A 14,653-nucleotide genomic window follows, 5' to 3' on the forward strand; every position below is an offset into this window, starting at 1 on the left:
GCCTTGCACACTCCCAGAGCTCCCAGCCTGGGCCAGGAATTGCTGCCAGGAGTCACTTTCACCCCCAAAACAAGGGGCTGATGAAGAACCCCCAGAACTCCACCTGACAGCCAGCAGTTCCACCTCACACCCAGCCCCATTCCCAGCTCAGGGGGGATGTGGTGCAGCAGTGCCATGGCCTTACCTGTGCGACTCGGCGCTGTCGGCGCTGAGCTGCTTGGACAGCTGCCTGTGGCCATAGGTGAGGGAGGCCATCAGGTTGGCGCGGTGCTGCATCTGGATCTGGTTGGCACTGGGGCTGATGGACATACCCCGGGTGTGGGAGGACATGCCCTGCCCGGCCACAGAGGCCCCTTGCAGGAGGTTGTTGCTGACCATGTCGCCGGGTTCCTGCACTTGGATGGTGACCTGCTGGGCCTGGGACTGCTGCTGCAGGGCCAGACATGTCAGCCCCATGGTTGGGGGAGGGGAACAGTTACCAGACTGTGGGAAGATCGTGTTGTGGGACGGCATCCCTTGGAACTGCGACTGGGAGGCTGCACCTACGAGGAACAAAGACTCTCAGCACCCACATCAGCCCAGGGCAAGGCTCAGGAGAGAGCAGAGCCCCAGGACACACGGCAAGGAGTGCACAGCTCCTGGCAACTCTGACACGCTGCGTCAGGGTGCAAAGGTCAAGCTAGAGCCTCTTGCATAGAAAGAGAAACAAAGCACAGCTCACAGTGATTTGTATCAACCCAAGAATATCAGCCCTTCCTCCCCACCTCCGGGAGCGATAAGTAAGGATCTCATGACAAGAAACGTATAAACACGTTCCAGCTGGCAGATCCTCGCGAGCTCTCGATAACACCAGCCTTGCTGCCAGATGGAGAATCTTTTACATCATCAGCAAACTGCACGAGGATTTGAGCACAGGGGGGACCAAAGCCCCCAGCTCCCCCACGCACTGTTTTCCCTGAGGCTGGATAGGAGCACACGGCTCTGCTGCCCCGAGAAGCACAGATGGCTCAGGCAACTGTCAGCACTTACCGTGGGGCTGCAGCACGCTGCTGCTCACAGGAGGTGGGCTGCTGTTTGGTTGCCTGAAGAGGTGGTTATTAGGGTGATTTGGGGGCGGGCTGGATGGCTGAATCCGTAACCTACGCAGGGAAACAAGCACCTTTTCATCACACATGCACCTCATTAAGACACTCCTTCAACTGTGAGAGCTGACGCCAAAGGCTGTATTTTTGTTGTAAGATAAACACCGTGCAGCCCATGCTTGGGATCCCAAACTCTTTGCAGCTTGCTTTCTATTTTGAGAGCCATGCCTAAAACATGTAGGTAACGAGCATAACCTGCTGGCTAGAACAAAAACCCTGGGATGAGAACATCACAAGCTTTCTTCCTGACTGTGGCCTGTGAGAAAACCTTCCTTCCTTCTTTCCTTCCTTCCTTCCTCCCTCCCTTCCTCTTTCCCTTCCTTCCTTTCTTCCCAGAATTCAGCCTGCCTCATTTACAAGTCAGGAGTGATTAAAACAAGGACTGTCACTTAACACAAAGTCTGAAAAGATGTGAGAAGTCCAGGAACCTCTGAGCAGAAATCATGAGAGAAATTGGCTTAATGAAGGCAACGCATTTTCAAGCTGGTCAGAAGGCAAAATTGTCTGTCATCTGTTCAAAGCAGATTTGTGCCTTTGAATCACATTTCTCTAATTCCAGAATTCTTTCAGAGAGGATCCAACAAAAAGGACCGTGCACATTCACCTGTGAACTGGCTCAGCCATTCTTATTTTACACACTTCCAGCCTGGCCCCGGACTCTCAGTGCGTTAGCTCATCCTTGGGTCAGGCAGAGCAAATCCCACCCCCCAGAGCTTTGCTAAAGCCATTTCTTTACCTCTGAAGCTGGTGAGTGAGCAGAGCTGGCTGGTTTTCACATTGAGCTTGCAAGGGTGGAGATGGCTGAGGTGGCCGGATACAGTCCTGAACCAGGCATCAGAAAACAAAAAGTGTTTGTGATCAATACATTTAGTAATTACATTGAGTAATACATTTAGGACACGGTGATTAGTGAAGTGAGACATATCAAACACTTGGTCCCTGACTGCAGCTCTCACTACCACAGCAGCAAACATCACGGCTGAAGTCCTTCAGGTTCATTCCTCATTAAGAAAGCTGAGCAATCTACAACCTCCTCAATCCCAGGTGGACCTGCTCTGTAGTTTTATCTGCAGCCATTCAGAAAACATGGCTAAGACATCAGAAAGTCTACCTCAGGCTCTAATACCTGGATTTGCTGATGAAGAATCTGATGGTGCTGCTCTTGCTGGTACAGCATGTGTTGCTGCTGTGTCTTCTCCAGTGTCCTCTCATCCATGTGCCCACCATACATCTTCTGAAGCTGTTCACATTCCTGTAACGAGTCCAACACACCCTAAAAGTGACCGTTTGATTCACACTTATGGGGCAAAAAGGCACTCTGCTACCTGAAAAATCCAGTAAAGAAAGCTTAATCCATTTAATTTGATGGAATTGGGTGTGCAACAACATGGCTAGCTCAAGCCTTAGATAACAGAGGAGAAGCTGCACAAGCTCAAGCTGGCAGCATTGCATTCCCTTAAAAAAATGCAAGCACAAAGCTGTAGTAACGATAACTTCAAGGTGAAAAGAGCATCTTGTATTTCCACTCTATTGCAAGGTGAAAGTCCTCTCCTGATGCCAAATCCAGCTCAAGCCATGATAAGACATGCACTGGTTGCACAGGGGATAGTATGCAATATTAGTCCCAGTTCTAGCAGTATGAACTGCCCTTTTCCCAGGCATTCTGGAACAGCACCAAATCTTTGCTGCCCCAGGAAGTGTGGGAGAGCAGCAGACGCAGTTTGGCAGTGCTGATGGGACTACAGAGGCCAGCAGAACAGCCCACGTGTGGGCACAGCACCTGCATTTTTTCCCTAGGAAGAGAGGAGTGGAAGCCCCCAAAGCTCCCAGATTGCAGTTGAGCAGCAGGTACATTTAGAGGGATTTCTGCAGGGTTTGCTGCCTTAAGTCCTCCACCCCTCTCACCTGCTGAAGCTGTTTGATGCTACTGTTATTGCCCATCTTCTCCAGGTGGGCTTTGAAAGCCTGGATGCTGGCAGCACCGTCAGAGAAGCGCCGAACCGGGGAGAAGCGTTCGGTGGGGAGGTGCAGAGTGTTGGAGTCCTTGTAAATAGAACTGAACACATGGGGAAGTGGGTTAGTGATGCCAGATAAAAAACAAGCTGCGGAACACAGACACTTAATTTAAACCAGCCACGCCAAGTTCTACTGCCCACTCACCCAGAATAAATCATGTTTTAGATCAAGAAATAAGGTGCCATCAATACCATGAAGAGGAAGCAAGATTACTGAGTATCCTCAGTAGCTGGGCAGATAAACGTGATTCAGCCACAAATCAGATCAGAGATGGGCAGCAACTCATCCACCCAAAGGCAACTTTGAAGAGCAGACACAGCTAGAATCGAGGCAACTGTGCCCAAAGAGTTACACGCATTTCCATTTGCAGTGAGATTTCTTCTTCACCAGGGGGAGCCAGAATAGGACTTTTTTGGGGAGCTGGATTCTGCCAAAGCTGGGGCTCCCTGTTGTCAGAGTTAAGCACTGAGCTCCTGCCTGCACTGGGATGAAATCTCAGCACCTGTGACATCCTGGCATTAAATTCAACAGTACCCCAGCTGCTTTCGTGCTGATATGAACCTCAGCCGCATTACTGCAGACTAGTCAAAGTCTTGGCTACTGCTCATACTGATCTTTGTGCTACTATGCATATTGATTGCTCTTTGCTGAAGTCTGTTCTAAGAAGGAGAATGATTTCTCCTGGAGAGGCTCCCCCTTATCAGAACATGACTGTGTGGAATGCTACCAGCACGCTGGGGTCAGGTCTTGTCCCTTAGCAGGACATAAATCAGTTTCCATAGATTTCACATGACTTCCTTCCATGGACAGAGCTATGTCACTCCCTTTTGATACCATCTCGTCCATTATCCTGATCCATTTGACCTTCTGTTGTACCAATGCAAAGCGGAACCTACAGGTAAAAATTACATCGAGGTTCCCAAACACACATGGCCAAGGCAGAACAGCGCTGGCTGCTGCACTTCAATCTGCTTTCAGATACTAAGTTATCATGACCAAAACTGGTGCTCTATATAAAGAAGATGGCTTAAAATACGTGAAGTGCTAAAATAAAACCCACCAGCTGTTCAACAGCCAAGGTCTAGTTATGTGATGACACGAGTGCTAATGGTTTCTGTGCTGTGTGTGTCTCAGACATGACTGTGGGGAGTCTGTTTAGGCCATAGTCAGATGAAGTTTCCATGATTCCTTAGGTAAAATGTGAGGCAGGCTCACAGCACACTACAACACCAAGGGTGGAATGAACAGAATGAACGAAACAGTCTCAGGACCATGAGGCAGAGGTGATATCAACATACTGACACAGGGTGTTTTAACAATTTCTTATAAAAAATAAGTCAGTTCCTGCAGTGCATGAGCGACGCAGCTTACCTTCACAATTTGAAGCAGTCCTTAAAGTAGGACACAACACCTTCTGGTTGTTTTGCAAGCTGCACTTCTCTTCCTATTAAGGTTTTCTGTGACCCCAGAAATCTCCCCCTCCTGCTCTTCCCATCCCCCAAGCACATCTAAGGGAGAAACTTCAGGGTGTAGAGGTGCTTATCTTGGTTGTCTAGAGTTCCAGCGTGGCACTGACACTGGCTCAGTCTGCTCAGAGTTCACCTGTCTCTGCTGATTACATCAGTGCTCAGCTCAGCAGGTATCTGGCTACAATAAAAAGCACTTTGTCAAGCTCGCCAGCATGAGCTGGCTGAAAGATTTAATGCAAATCTAGCCTGGTAGGCAACTGTTTTCTCAACAGTTGAGACCAACAGGCAGCAAACTCTGTACTTTGCAGCTGGTTTGCAGTCTTGGCACTGAGAGGTTCAGAACGCAGGTTTTAAGCTCTCTCTGTGGCATTAGTGTTTACAGTTTGCTTCTGTGCCAAGGACTCCGTGTCAAATTAACGCTTCTCACAATTAGGAATGACCTACTCAAACATTTGGAGTGTGTTTAGACACCATCTGCAGCAGATCCCTCTTTTCCACTGCAATTTTTCTTCCCACTCAAGCTTCCTTTCCCCATATCCTTCCCCTCAGGGGTTAAAGATGGGAAATAAAATGGCTCTCCAGGAGCTTTGCAAAGAGACTTTGCAGTCAAAACAAACAACTCTGGTGCAGAACAGTGAGGATTTTAAGCTGTGGCATAGATAAGTTTTGGTGCAGTCTTGCCCTTGCATCTGACTCCAAAATGTTCCAGAGAAAATCTACTACCTACTGCTAACTTGACACCTACCAATAAAACAGAGAAAGCTCTCTAAAATGAACAGATTATTCTCAACCCTTCAGTGATGGCAGCCATTCTGGCAAACCATCTCCTGCCACAAAAACAGGACCAGAGGGGACAAGCCAGCTGATTGCTGCCCCAGCACTGCCTGCAGCTGCAGGCACAGAGCCCACGCCAGTGCAGAACTCCAGCGTGGTCGGACACGTCTGCCCTGGGGATCTGCTCCTGATGCTTCCTCCTCCTCCTCACCCCTCCCTGCCAAGCGGGATGTCTTCAGTGCTCCATTCCAGGTGACATCTGAGCAGGTTTCCTGGCGCAAAGCTGCCCGAAGGGCCGGTGTCATTACTCACCGGTGCTGATCGGGTACCAGGTGTGGAGCCCAAGCCCGGGGTCGGAAGGACTGCTGTCCTAGCTGCCTCTGCAAGTCTGGAGGGATTTCAGCTGTAGGGTTGGTCATTGCCAGAGTGTGCCTTTTTGACCTATTTGCCAAGTATCTGCAACAAGCAGGAGCACATTTTATAAGAGACTGATGGGAAGATACTCCAAAAACAGGGAGTGTTAGATAATCCAGAGTAAAGGTGAAGGAAGAATGCTGCTGCAGTGCTCAGAACTGACTGGGGGCTGAGTGACGCCCGGGGAGAAGCACAGCATGGACGTGCTGCCCATGCCTGTCAGATCAGTAGGTCTTCAGTGCTTAGGGGACAAGGGGACAAGCGTGGTTTCAGCTGCTCGTGTGCTAATGCTGCTCTCAGAAGGAAAGAGAAGCCATTTGCTTTTCCCATCAGGAAAGCCACGTTTTGTCTCCAGGGAAATGCCGGTTTATTCCCTGGGGAACACACGGCAACCTGCTGCTTTCAGCATGGATTCACTCCACTGCAGCAGGTCTGCTTCCCCCTCACGAGGCCCCACTGAGGCACAGAGAGATGTGCCGTACTCATGGAGTCACAAACAGTCTTAGCAAGGAGGAGAAGGGGCACAGTGCAGAGGCTGCTCAGCTTCCCCCTCGCAGCCGCCCTTTGCACTTCAGACCGGACCCATCACACCCTGGGCTTGAGCAGAGGCCAGCACAGCACAGAGCACCCACAGGAGATTAGGGGTGAGGAGAGCTCTGGCCACCCCATGGCAGGGCAGGCAGTGCAGCACAGCCCAGCCCGGTCACAGTGCGCCACCTAGGCCCTATCCTGTTTTGCAGAGCTGGGAATCACTCAGCAACTGGACAAGGACAGCTGGGGGGTGAGCACACAGCTCCTGCTCTGGGGTCGCAGCCCTAGCACCGAGCATGCCTCTTGCACCAGAGCTCAGCACCGGTGGTTTAAGCTGAGGTGGTTTAAGCTGCATTGGAATGAGCATCTTCCATCTCTTTTTCAAACTCCCAAAGAGTCGGGGAGCACGCAGAGCAACACTACGAAGCTCTGCCTCAGCCAGGACGTCAGGGAGGGCTGCAGGGTGCTGACGGCTGAGCCCTGCTGGACTTGCAGTGAGCAGCAGCGGCGATGCCTGGGGACCAGCTGGGGGCACAGGGCCAGAAGAGATAACAAACAGAGCACCTACCCAGAATGCCTCGGCCTGAAAGCACCAGGGCAGCACTCTGCCCACTCAAGGACAGGCAGGTGAACGGCCGCTTATGAACTCAACTATTTCTGCTCTTGGGAACCAGCAGCAATAAGGCGGCTGTGGCAAAGAGCACCTGGCCAATGACACAAGAGCTACAAAAGGGGGATTCTCACCTTTGTTTTTTAACCTCTGCAAATACAGCTTCATCTTGTAAGGCAGAGGAAAGCAACAAGCAAAAAAAAAAAAAAAAAAAACCAACAAAAACGGTGCCTCCTCCAAAATCAGCCTTTGCCAGCTACTAAAGCCACTTAGGCAGAAGGCAGCAAGTTAACAGAATGAAGAGTGCTCAGCATTGTGGTAACTTGCCAAAGTCTGTGCCATTAGCTGTTTAAGAATCATTTGATGGAGACAGGGAAGGTTTCCCAAAGAGCTTTACAGTTGTGGTTTGCTAAGATCATTTTATTTCAGACCTCCAGGGAACAATCCAATCATGAGCTGTAACAGTGTTTCTGGTGGAGGAAAGTTTCCCAAAGCTCAAAGGAGTTGTGGCTGCTCCCTGGAGCAGAGAAAAGTATGCATGCTGTTTTCAAGGTCAGACTAAGAAGGGCAAAAAACTGTTCGCTGGTGGCTGCATGCAGTGTTGGAAACACTGTTCTGAGAAGCTAAATATTTGTTACTGCTATTTACCCTTCTCTGATGACTGGCTACGTGTTGCAACATAATGGGGTGGAGAGCAAGTTAAGGCACAACCTGGATGGGCCATCTGGTGGAAGAACAGGATAGGGCTAAGGACAACACAGCTGAGAGCAGCAAAGTGACCTGAGTTCAAGGAAACTGCTCTTCAGTGGGATTCAAACATCTCTGCAACTTGCATGGGAGTTTTACTGCCTTTCCAGTCGAGCTAGTTCTTAAACCACACAACTGCATACAGCTGCCAGCACAGACAGTTGGTGTTCCTGAGCCCTGCTGGGGAGGACAGTGTACAGTTAGGGTACAGCAGCTTGAAGGGGACTGAATGCAGCCTGGAGTGCCTGTGCTCTTCACCTGCTCAACACCACGGCTTGGCCTCATTTCTTTCGTGGTGCCTGGGCAGGTGGATGAACAGCAGTGCATGAAGCTGGAAAACACTGCGAGAGTGAGCACAAAGATGAGGGTGGCAATGGACCAGAGTGTAAAGCTGCACAGAAAACACAGGATGCGTTCTGTGGAAGGGCTGTGCCGCTTCTAAGGCAGAGCTGGAAGCAAGTGCCTTCACATGGACCAGCCCTGAAATCCTTCTGAGCTTTGGGAGGCAAAAGGAGTATCAGCACACACTGCACAACCCATCACTACACGCAGCACTGTTTGAATCCTCCGAAGCACTGAAGTGACAAGAGCTGGCAAGGCTCTGGGGCATGAGCTCTGCCCCTCCCAGAGTTTCTGCCTGCAACCAACCTTCATCTGAATCATTCACCCAAGCATAGCCCCAGAAGAAATGTTGTCTTACTTGAGGTGATGGCCTGTACAAACTCGGGGAAATCCAGAAATCTTTTCAAGTTTGAGGTAAGAGACAGGAGCACTCCATAACCACACCCAAAACACAGTGCACCAGCTGGTTAGCACAGAAGAAACTACACAAAAGCTACTGAGAAATGTTAGCAAGGAAATGGTTAGTGTTTTCATGGATTGAGGAAGTACAAGCGTATTCTACCCGCTTCCCAGTATGCATCTGGAGCAGACAAAGAGAACAAAAGTTTTCAAACTAATGTCTAATAGTTCTTTTCTTATTGGAGCAGACTACTCTAAGCCCCATTGCTAAAATTAGAAGCCAAGAGGTACTTGTATTTACAGCAAGCTCACTTTGTCTAAGGCATCAGAGTTGGATGTTTACTGCATGTCTTGATACAAAAGCTGCATTTACACCCAAGGCCACAGATGAGATCTTCCTACCTCCATCACTCAGCAGGGAGGGGTGAATCACTTAGCACTCATTTTGCAGGTTAGTGTGGATTGCATGCTGGTGCACACTAAGCAAAGGAGTTTAGCAGTTCCAGAGTTTCTAGAGAACCTACTGCTTTAACAGCTTACAGAATTTCAGGGGAAATCCAGTTTTGTAAGCACCTAGTAGCATCAGAGGAGTAATTGCCTGCAATAATCAACACCCACAAGAATAAGAAAAGTGTTAAGCTTCCATTGTAATTAACACTGCTGCCTGTGATGAGGTTGCTCGCGTCTTAATTCAGTAGTAGAACACCACAGGGTGAGCCTCTTTGAGGGTAATAAGGGTAAACATTAACAGACTGGGGGTTACCTCTGCACAGCTTCCTGATCTGGCTCCCCATCAGAGCTCTCCTCGTCCACGGGAGTGACAGCTGGGACGGCCTGCAGGGAGAAGAGAAGCCATGGGCTCCAGAAGGCAGCCAACGTGGTCCCATCCGCACAGCAGACACCTGGCCTTCCCAAACTGGCTTCCACAAGGATATATGCCAGCTATAGGGCACTCAGCCAAGAACCCCTTCCCACATTCCTTCCCCCATGCAGAACTGCCTGCGCAAAGCTGCTGCTTCTTTTGGTACTAGCAGGAAAACTCATCCACGCAGCTACACCAAGGAAGAAAGAAGATGCATTAAAAGCCAAGATTGACATTTAGTTTTCTCTCTATTAGATCAGCAATAGAAAAGAAAATCAACTGTAGTTAAAAGTTCACAAACCCTCTGCCAATTCCAAAGAGCTTCTAGAGATCCTTTTGGCAGCAAGCAGGCACAATCCCTGCTGCACTTCCATGAGTACTACAACCCGAGTCTACTACCCTGTCAAATCTGCCTCCAGCAAAACATATTTTTAAGCACACCACCAATTCTGTTCTTTCCTCTGGCTACTTACTGGAGTCATAGTGACTAGAGGAGATGGACCTCGAGGACGTTTCAGCAGTTGCTGTGCATGTAGCTGGATGTTAGCTCCACCATCGGATGCTCTCCGCCCCAGAGGGCCCATGCCATTCAACAGTTGCAGAGTGGGGGGCTGCAGCAGGGACTGCTCCTGGGAAGCAAACACAGTGCAGTTACCAATCGAGTACCAGATCCTTCTGGTACCTGAGCCCCAAGGCCACAAACTGGGATATCAGCATGAGAGAAGACAAGCATTCTGGGCTTCAGGAGAAATGAGGAATTATCAGTATCTCCATGCTGAAGTGGGGCAGACAGAGACAGTGTCAGTGGAAAAGCTGTGTTTAACTCTCCATTTCCCAGCATTCTCCTTTAGTTACCTGGCAGGCTGCCATCTGCACCTCCAAAACCAGGCAGCAAAATCCTCTCTCTTTCCAGCCCATTCATAATTTCATATTGCAGTGTTCTTTCATTCTTAGTTTAAGTAAACCAGCCAGAATCACACCTCAAGCAGCAGCAAGATTGTAATTCATGAAGTCCAAGGAATTGACAGACAGAGAGAGAGCAAGCACAAGCACAAATGCACAACCACACACTTGCTGGTGTGGTACAGGCTGCAGGGAGCACATGCGTGGGTCAGTACCTTGTACTCCAGCTGACCCGTGGGCTGCAGGTTCTGCCTAGGCAGCACATTGTGCATGAAGTTCACGTTTGGGGTCACCTGCAGGAATGGAGCCTGAGGAGTGACACGAGGAAAGCCAGGCAGGAGCTTCTGCAAATCTTCCATGACCTCCGTCCTGTGCAATCATATTTACAGACAGGTGACTTAGCAACGATGCATGGAGAACCACCCATGGGCTCAGTACATTCAGCTTCCCTTCACAAAACAAGCTTGTTATTGCACTGGAAAATGGTCACAGAGAGTAACCAGGCCACTTTTCAGTTTTCATCAGTCCTTTCTTTTCGCCCCTCTAGGTTAAATTTTTCCAGCATTTGCTCTTTGTATTAACCTTGAAAGCACTTATCACAAAGACTCCAGCTGGGATGCGATAACAGTGCAGCATAGGTGAGAAATTGGCTTGCATAATGGTCAACAAAGCTACAATCAAGGAGGAAAGAAGATCCTCATCTCCAGCTCAAATTCTAACCAAGCTGTGCAATGGGACTAGGATGTTTTAATACTTTCTGCATTTAAGATACTTTTGTTAAGGAGACACCTTGAAGTTCTTTCCCCATCTAGCAACAATTGAGTGTGCAGGAATAACTCCAAGCCACTCACATCAGGAGCAAAAAAACCAAAGGTTTGACATAGCTGTGATACAGATACACTCATCCCCGCCTGTTACTACGAGATCACAGAGAGCTAAAAATGCACTGCCCCAAATTCTACCTAAGAGAGGGTTTACAAGTAGGAAGAGTGCCCTTAATCCTCCATTAAGGAGGTAGAGTCCAATACTAACCGTGGGTCAGCTACTCCGACCGTGTGCCTTCTCATTGAGAGGTAACGGACCAGAGCTTCAGGTGATGGTTCTTCCCCTTCATCGCTGTCCAAGTTCATCGTTCCATCAGTCTGGGCAGGCAAAATATGGGAGATGTTGAAACACAATGTGAGGATCAATCTAAAGGCTTCAACGCAAGTCCTGGAAAAGAACTTGCAGGGGCCATAGAGGGGAGTACCTCACCTCCACAATTTGGTTTTCAGGGTTGATGAGCTGGACTTGTGGCACATTGATGTTCATGGTATTGCCTGCCTGTTCTGTCTGCTGATCAGAAGGATCAAAAATCAGTAGACAAGAAACTAGCATCTCTTATAACCCCTTCATATATAATATTGCTTGGACTAACACCAATGAACAGACTTAACCACTTGGGAAGAGAGATTACCCTGGAGCTACTGAAAGCGTTCTTAATTCTTAAAGGATTGCCTCATTTTCCCTCTCTCTCCTCAATTCTGTTCAGGCAGGTCTAGCATCTCTCCTCCTTCTCTTACGAGAACTGGCCTCTCCTAAAGCAAATACTCATTTCTTGGATAGTATCTCAAGTTGAGCATCATGCAGTGGTCACGGTCTGTAAACTTTATTTCCCATCCTGTAAACCTCACGTTGCTTTTTCTGTCACAAGGTTAACTAAGACTAGATTTTGCCTGAAGAATATTTGGTAAATCCACAGTCACAATTACAGAACCCAAAATACACACAAGGTTCTCAGACACAGAAGATCTTTGTGCTTTTGGCACAATGAGAACACTCACAATTAAGTCTAAACTTAACAGGTAAGAGACTGTCTGGCCTTCCCAGGCTGAAAGAGCATTATACAAGCAGGATCTACCTGGATGTTAGCAGAGGTGGGGAAGGTCACTGTTCGTGGTATACTTGGAGATGGGGCAATGCGCAGATTCTTGTGCCTCTTCAGGCGGTCACAGAGCAGGCTGTAGATTGCACTGTAGTGATCGTAAGCATCAGCTCTTAATGACTAGAAGAAGAAAAGGAAGAAGTGATCGATTCTTTCCATCAAGCAGCAAAATGAGCTCCATGCTGTGCTCAATTAGCAGGCACGATAAGCAACAAACAGGTATCTGTTATCCAACTGCAGGAGGCAGCACTCCGTGGTCAGCTGCAGAGCGTTACCTGAATTGTGCGTTCCTTGTCCAGCCCCATTTCTGCCATTGCTAACAACACATCCTCGTTCAGTGGCTCCATCTGCCTCTCTGTCTTCAGGTGCTGACATTCTGCTATCAGCTGTAAGAGCAAAGATACAGTCTTCAGTGCTTACATTCCCAAAGGCACAGAGATGAGTCACAGCGCTCTGAAGAACCAATTCACAAGGCTCAGACTGCAAGCTGGCATGAGCTTTGAAGGCTGATGGTACATCAGTTCAAAGGGGAAAAAATATCAAGTAATCAGAGTCAAAGGATGATATGGAAAGCAAGACAAGGGGGAAATAGATAAAATGGGAAGGCAGTACACCAGAGCTTGGAACAGAAGTTCCCAAGCAGCTGAAACAAAGACCGTGGCAGTCCTGAATGCATTGAGCAAGTCCCACTCACACGCTGGCTCACTTCAGCTTCTCACCCTATCAAACTCTGCATCAGCTTCCCCAAGCTTCATCCACTTGTGTTTGCAGATCTGGTCCATTGAGAGCCGCTTACTTGGGTCCAAGACCAGCATGTGGCGGATCAGATGTTCACATTCTGCAAGGGAACAGACTGCTGAGTAACCACAGTGAGGAACAAGACTTCAGCAGGCAGCCTTGTGCTACAAGATCAATAGCGAGCCTTTCCCTCGGAGCAACTTCTCTGTAGGAAGTCAAATGCAGCAAAAGTACTGCTTCCCCTTCTGGACCTTGCACCCATCCCATGTACCACTTAGCTGCAGGAATTTGATGCTATACGTAGGCAGCCAAGGGGACAAGAGAACACAGCCTCTCCCAGATAGAATGAAAGTGTGATACTCAAAGGGATTGTATTTGTCAATGAATACCCACAGCTTTCTAGCTAAATTCTGGTCTAAATCAGTCAGCACAGGAATAAAAGCCTCTCTCAAGACACCTCAGTAGCTGCTGCCAGCCCAGCGCAGGAGCATCTCTCCATTCTGAAGCTACAAAGAGCAACGGCAGCATCAGCTCTCAGTGCCAAGCTCCCAGTACCACTGCAGCCCCTATAGATGAGATCATCCTAACTCAGAGCCTGTTTTTACTGGCTGTACAGTTTTCCAAATCTGATCTGAAACTACTTTCGGATCAAATTTTTACTGCCAATACAGACATAAGTCAGCATGCTTCCTTTACACTTACCTCATTCAGGATTTCCCCATGCTAGGGAGGAAGCCAGCCAGGCCACAGTACGCTTGTGCTGTCTGCCAGCACCCCTAGGTGGCATGCTGTCACCCTGTCCCTGCTTGCCTTGCCCTGCACCATCCAAGGGATGCAAACAACTTGTGGGGCTGAAGGGCAAAACGCAGCTGCCATGGCTCGGGCTCCTGCAGGAACAGCTCTCCCAGGCAGCTGCCACAATGAAATGTGCCTTTTTTGTCCTCCGTCAAATTTTCCACTCAAAGGTACCATAAATATGAGCTGCTCTTAAGTGAAGTTGGTTTTATCCGACAATTAATCACGTTTTTCAGAAAGAAAAGATTTATTACTCAAGCATTCAGAAACACACTTGCAGAAACAGGACATGGACATTCACTTGTGGTGGGGCTACTGCAGGAAATTAATGTGCCATAATGCTGTAAAAAGCTTCTTGTCTCAAGCAGATATAGTGAAAGCTTCTATATTCCTACATCACTACTCCATTTTTAGCTTTCACACTTCCCAGAATTTACTAAGATATGTTACTAAGAATGTATCTTTGCTGATGTTTTGCTACAGCTTGCAGCTACGTACACATGGAAGTCAAGATTTTTAAATAAGAACATTTGAATTCCTAAATTCTAGATTCAAAATTCACTTTTGCTTCCATTACAATGTGCTATCCATCCAATATGCTTCCTGGCATACCACTTACCTGACATATAAATCAACCAGTATATTAAAATCTAAGTGTTTCCAAGAATCTGTAAGCAGAGATGTGACTCAAAGCACTGCAGGCACACAGCCTTACCTGTGGACATGAAGAATGGAATGCGAAACTTCCCGCTGAGCACCCTGGCCCGCAGATTCTGCAGCGTGCTCCCATCAAAGGGCAGAGCACCACAGACCAACACGTACAGCACCACGCCGAGACTCTGCGTCACACAAAGGGCAGTCAGCAACAAGCCGTGGTTCACAGCAATAAGCATTCTTTAAATAAAAAGATAATAACAAAGAAAGAGCAAATCCTTGGAAAGGACCTTGTGACATCTCAGTCTTAGACAGCCTAGGTTCTCCTTTAAA

The 14,653-nt window shown here is 48.4% G+C and overlaps 1 protein-coding gene across 4 annotated transcripts in view; it reads right to left on the reverse strand.

Moving 5' to 3' along the window:
* The window catches only part of SIK3 (SIK family kinase 3), a 72,342-nt gene that overhangs the window by 8,101 nt on the left and 49,588 nt on the right, over positions 1–14,653 (reverse strand). The window contains exons 6-20 of one of the 4 annotated variants that reach the window (XM_085209051.1): positions 14,382–14,505; positions 12,853–12,971; positions 12,409–12,519; positions 12,110–12,253; positions 11,464–11,541; positions 11,242–11,351; positions 10,425–10,578; positions 9,780–9,935; positions 9,208–9,278; positions 5,714–5,857; positions 3,048–3,198; positions 2,269–2,394; positions 1,879–1,964; positions 1,030–1,139; positions 185–542 (exon numbers count right to left, since the gene is read on the reverse strand). In XM_085209051.1, the coding sequence (XP_085065177.1) occupies positions 185–542; positions 1,030–1,139; positions 1,879–1,964; positions 2,269–2,394; positions 3,048–3,198; positions 5,714–5,857; positions 9,208–9,278; positions 9,780–9,935; positions 10,425–10,578; positions 11,242–11,351; positions 11,464–11,541; positions 12,110–12,253; positions 12,409–12,519; positions 12,853–12,971; positions 14,382–14,505 (2,042 nt within the window). Of the gene's footprint in view, positions 1–184; positions 543–1,029; positions 1,140–1,878; positions 1,965–2,268; positions 2,395–3,047; positions 3,199–5,713; positions 5,858–9,207; positions 9,279–9,779; positions 9,936–10,424; positions 10,579–11,241; positions 11,352–11,463; positions 11,545–12,109; positions 12,254–12,408; positions 12,520–12,852; positions 12,972–14,381; positions 14,506–14,653 lie in introns of all 4 variants that reach the window. The other 3 variants (XM_085209050.1, XM_085209054.1, XM_085209053.1) reach the window with 3 other exon arrangements.

This window comes from Meleagris gallopavo, chromosome 26 (genome assembly GCF_905368555.1).
Source record: "Meleagris gallopavo chromosome 26, MGAL_WU_HG_1.1, whole genome shotgun sequence".
Classification (NCBI taxonomy): domain Eukaryota; kingdom Metazoa; phylum Chordata; class Aves; order Galliformes; family Phasianidae; genus Meleagris; species Meleagris gallopavo.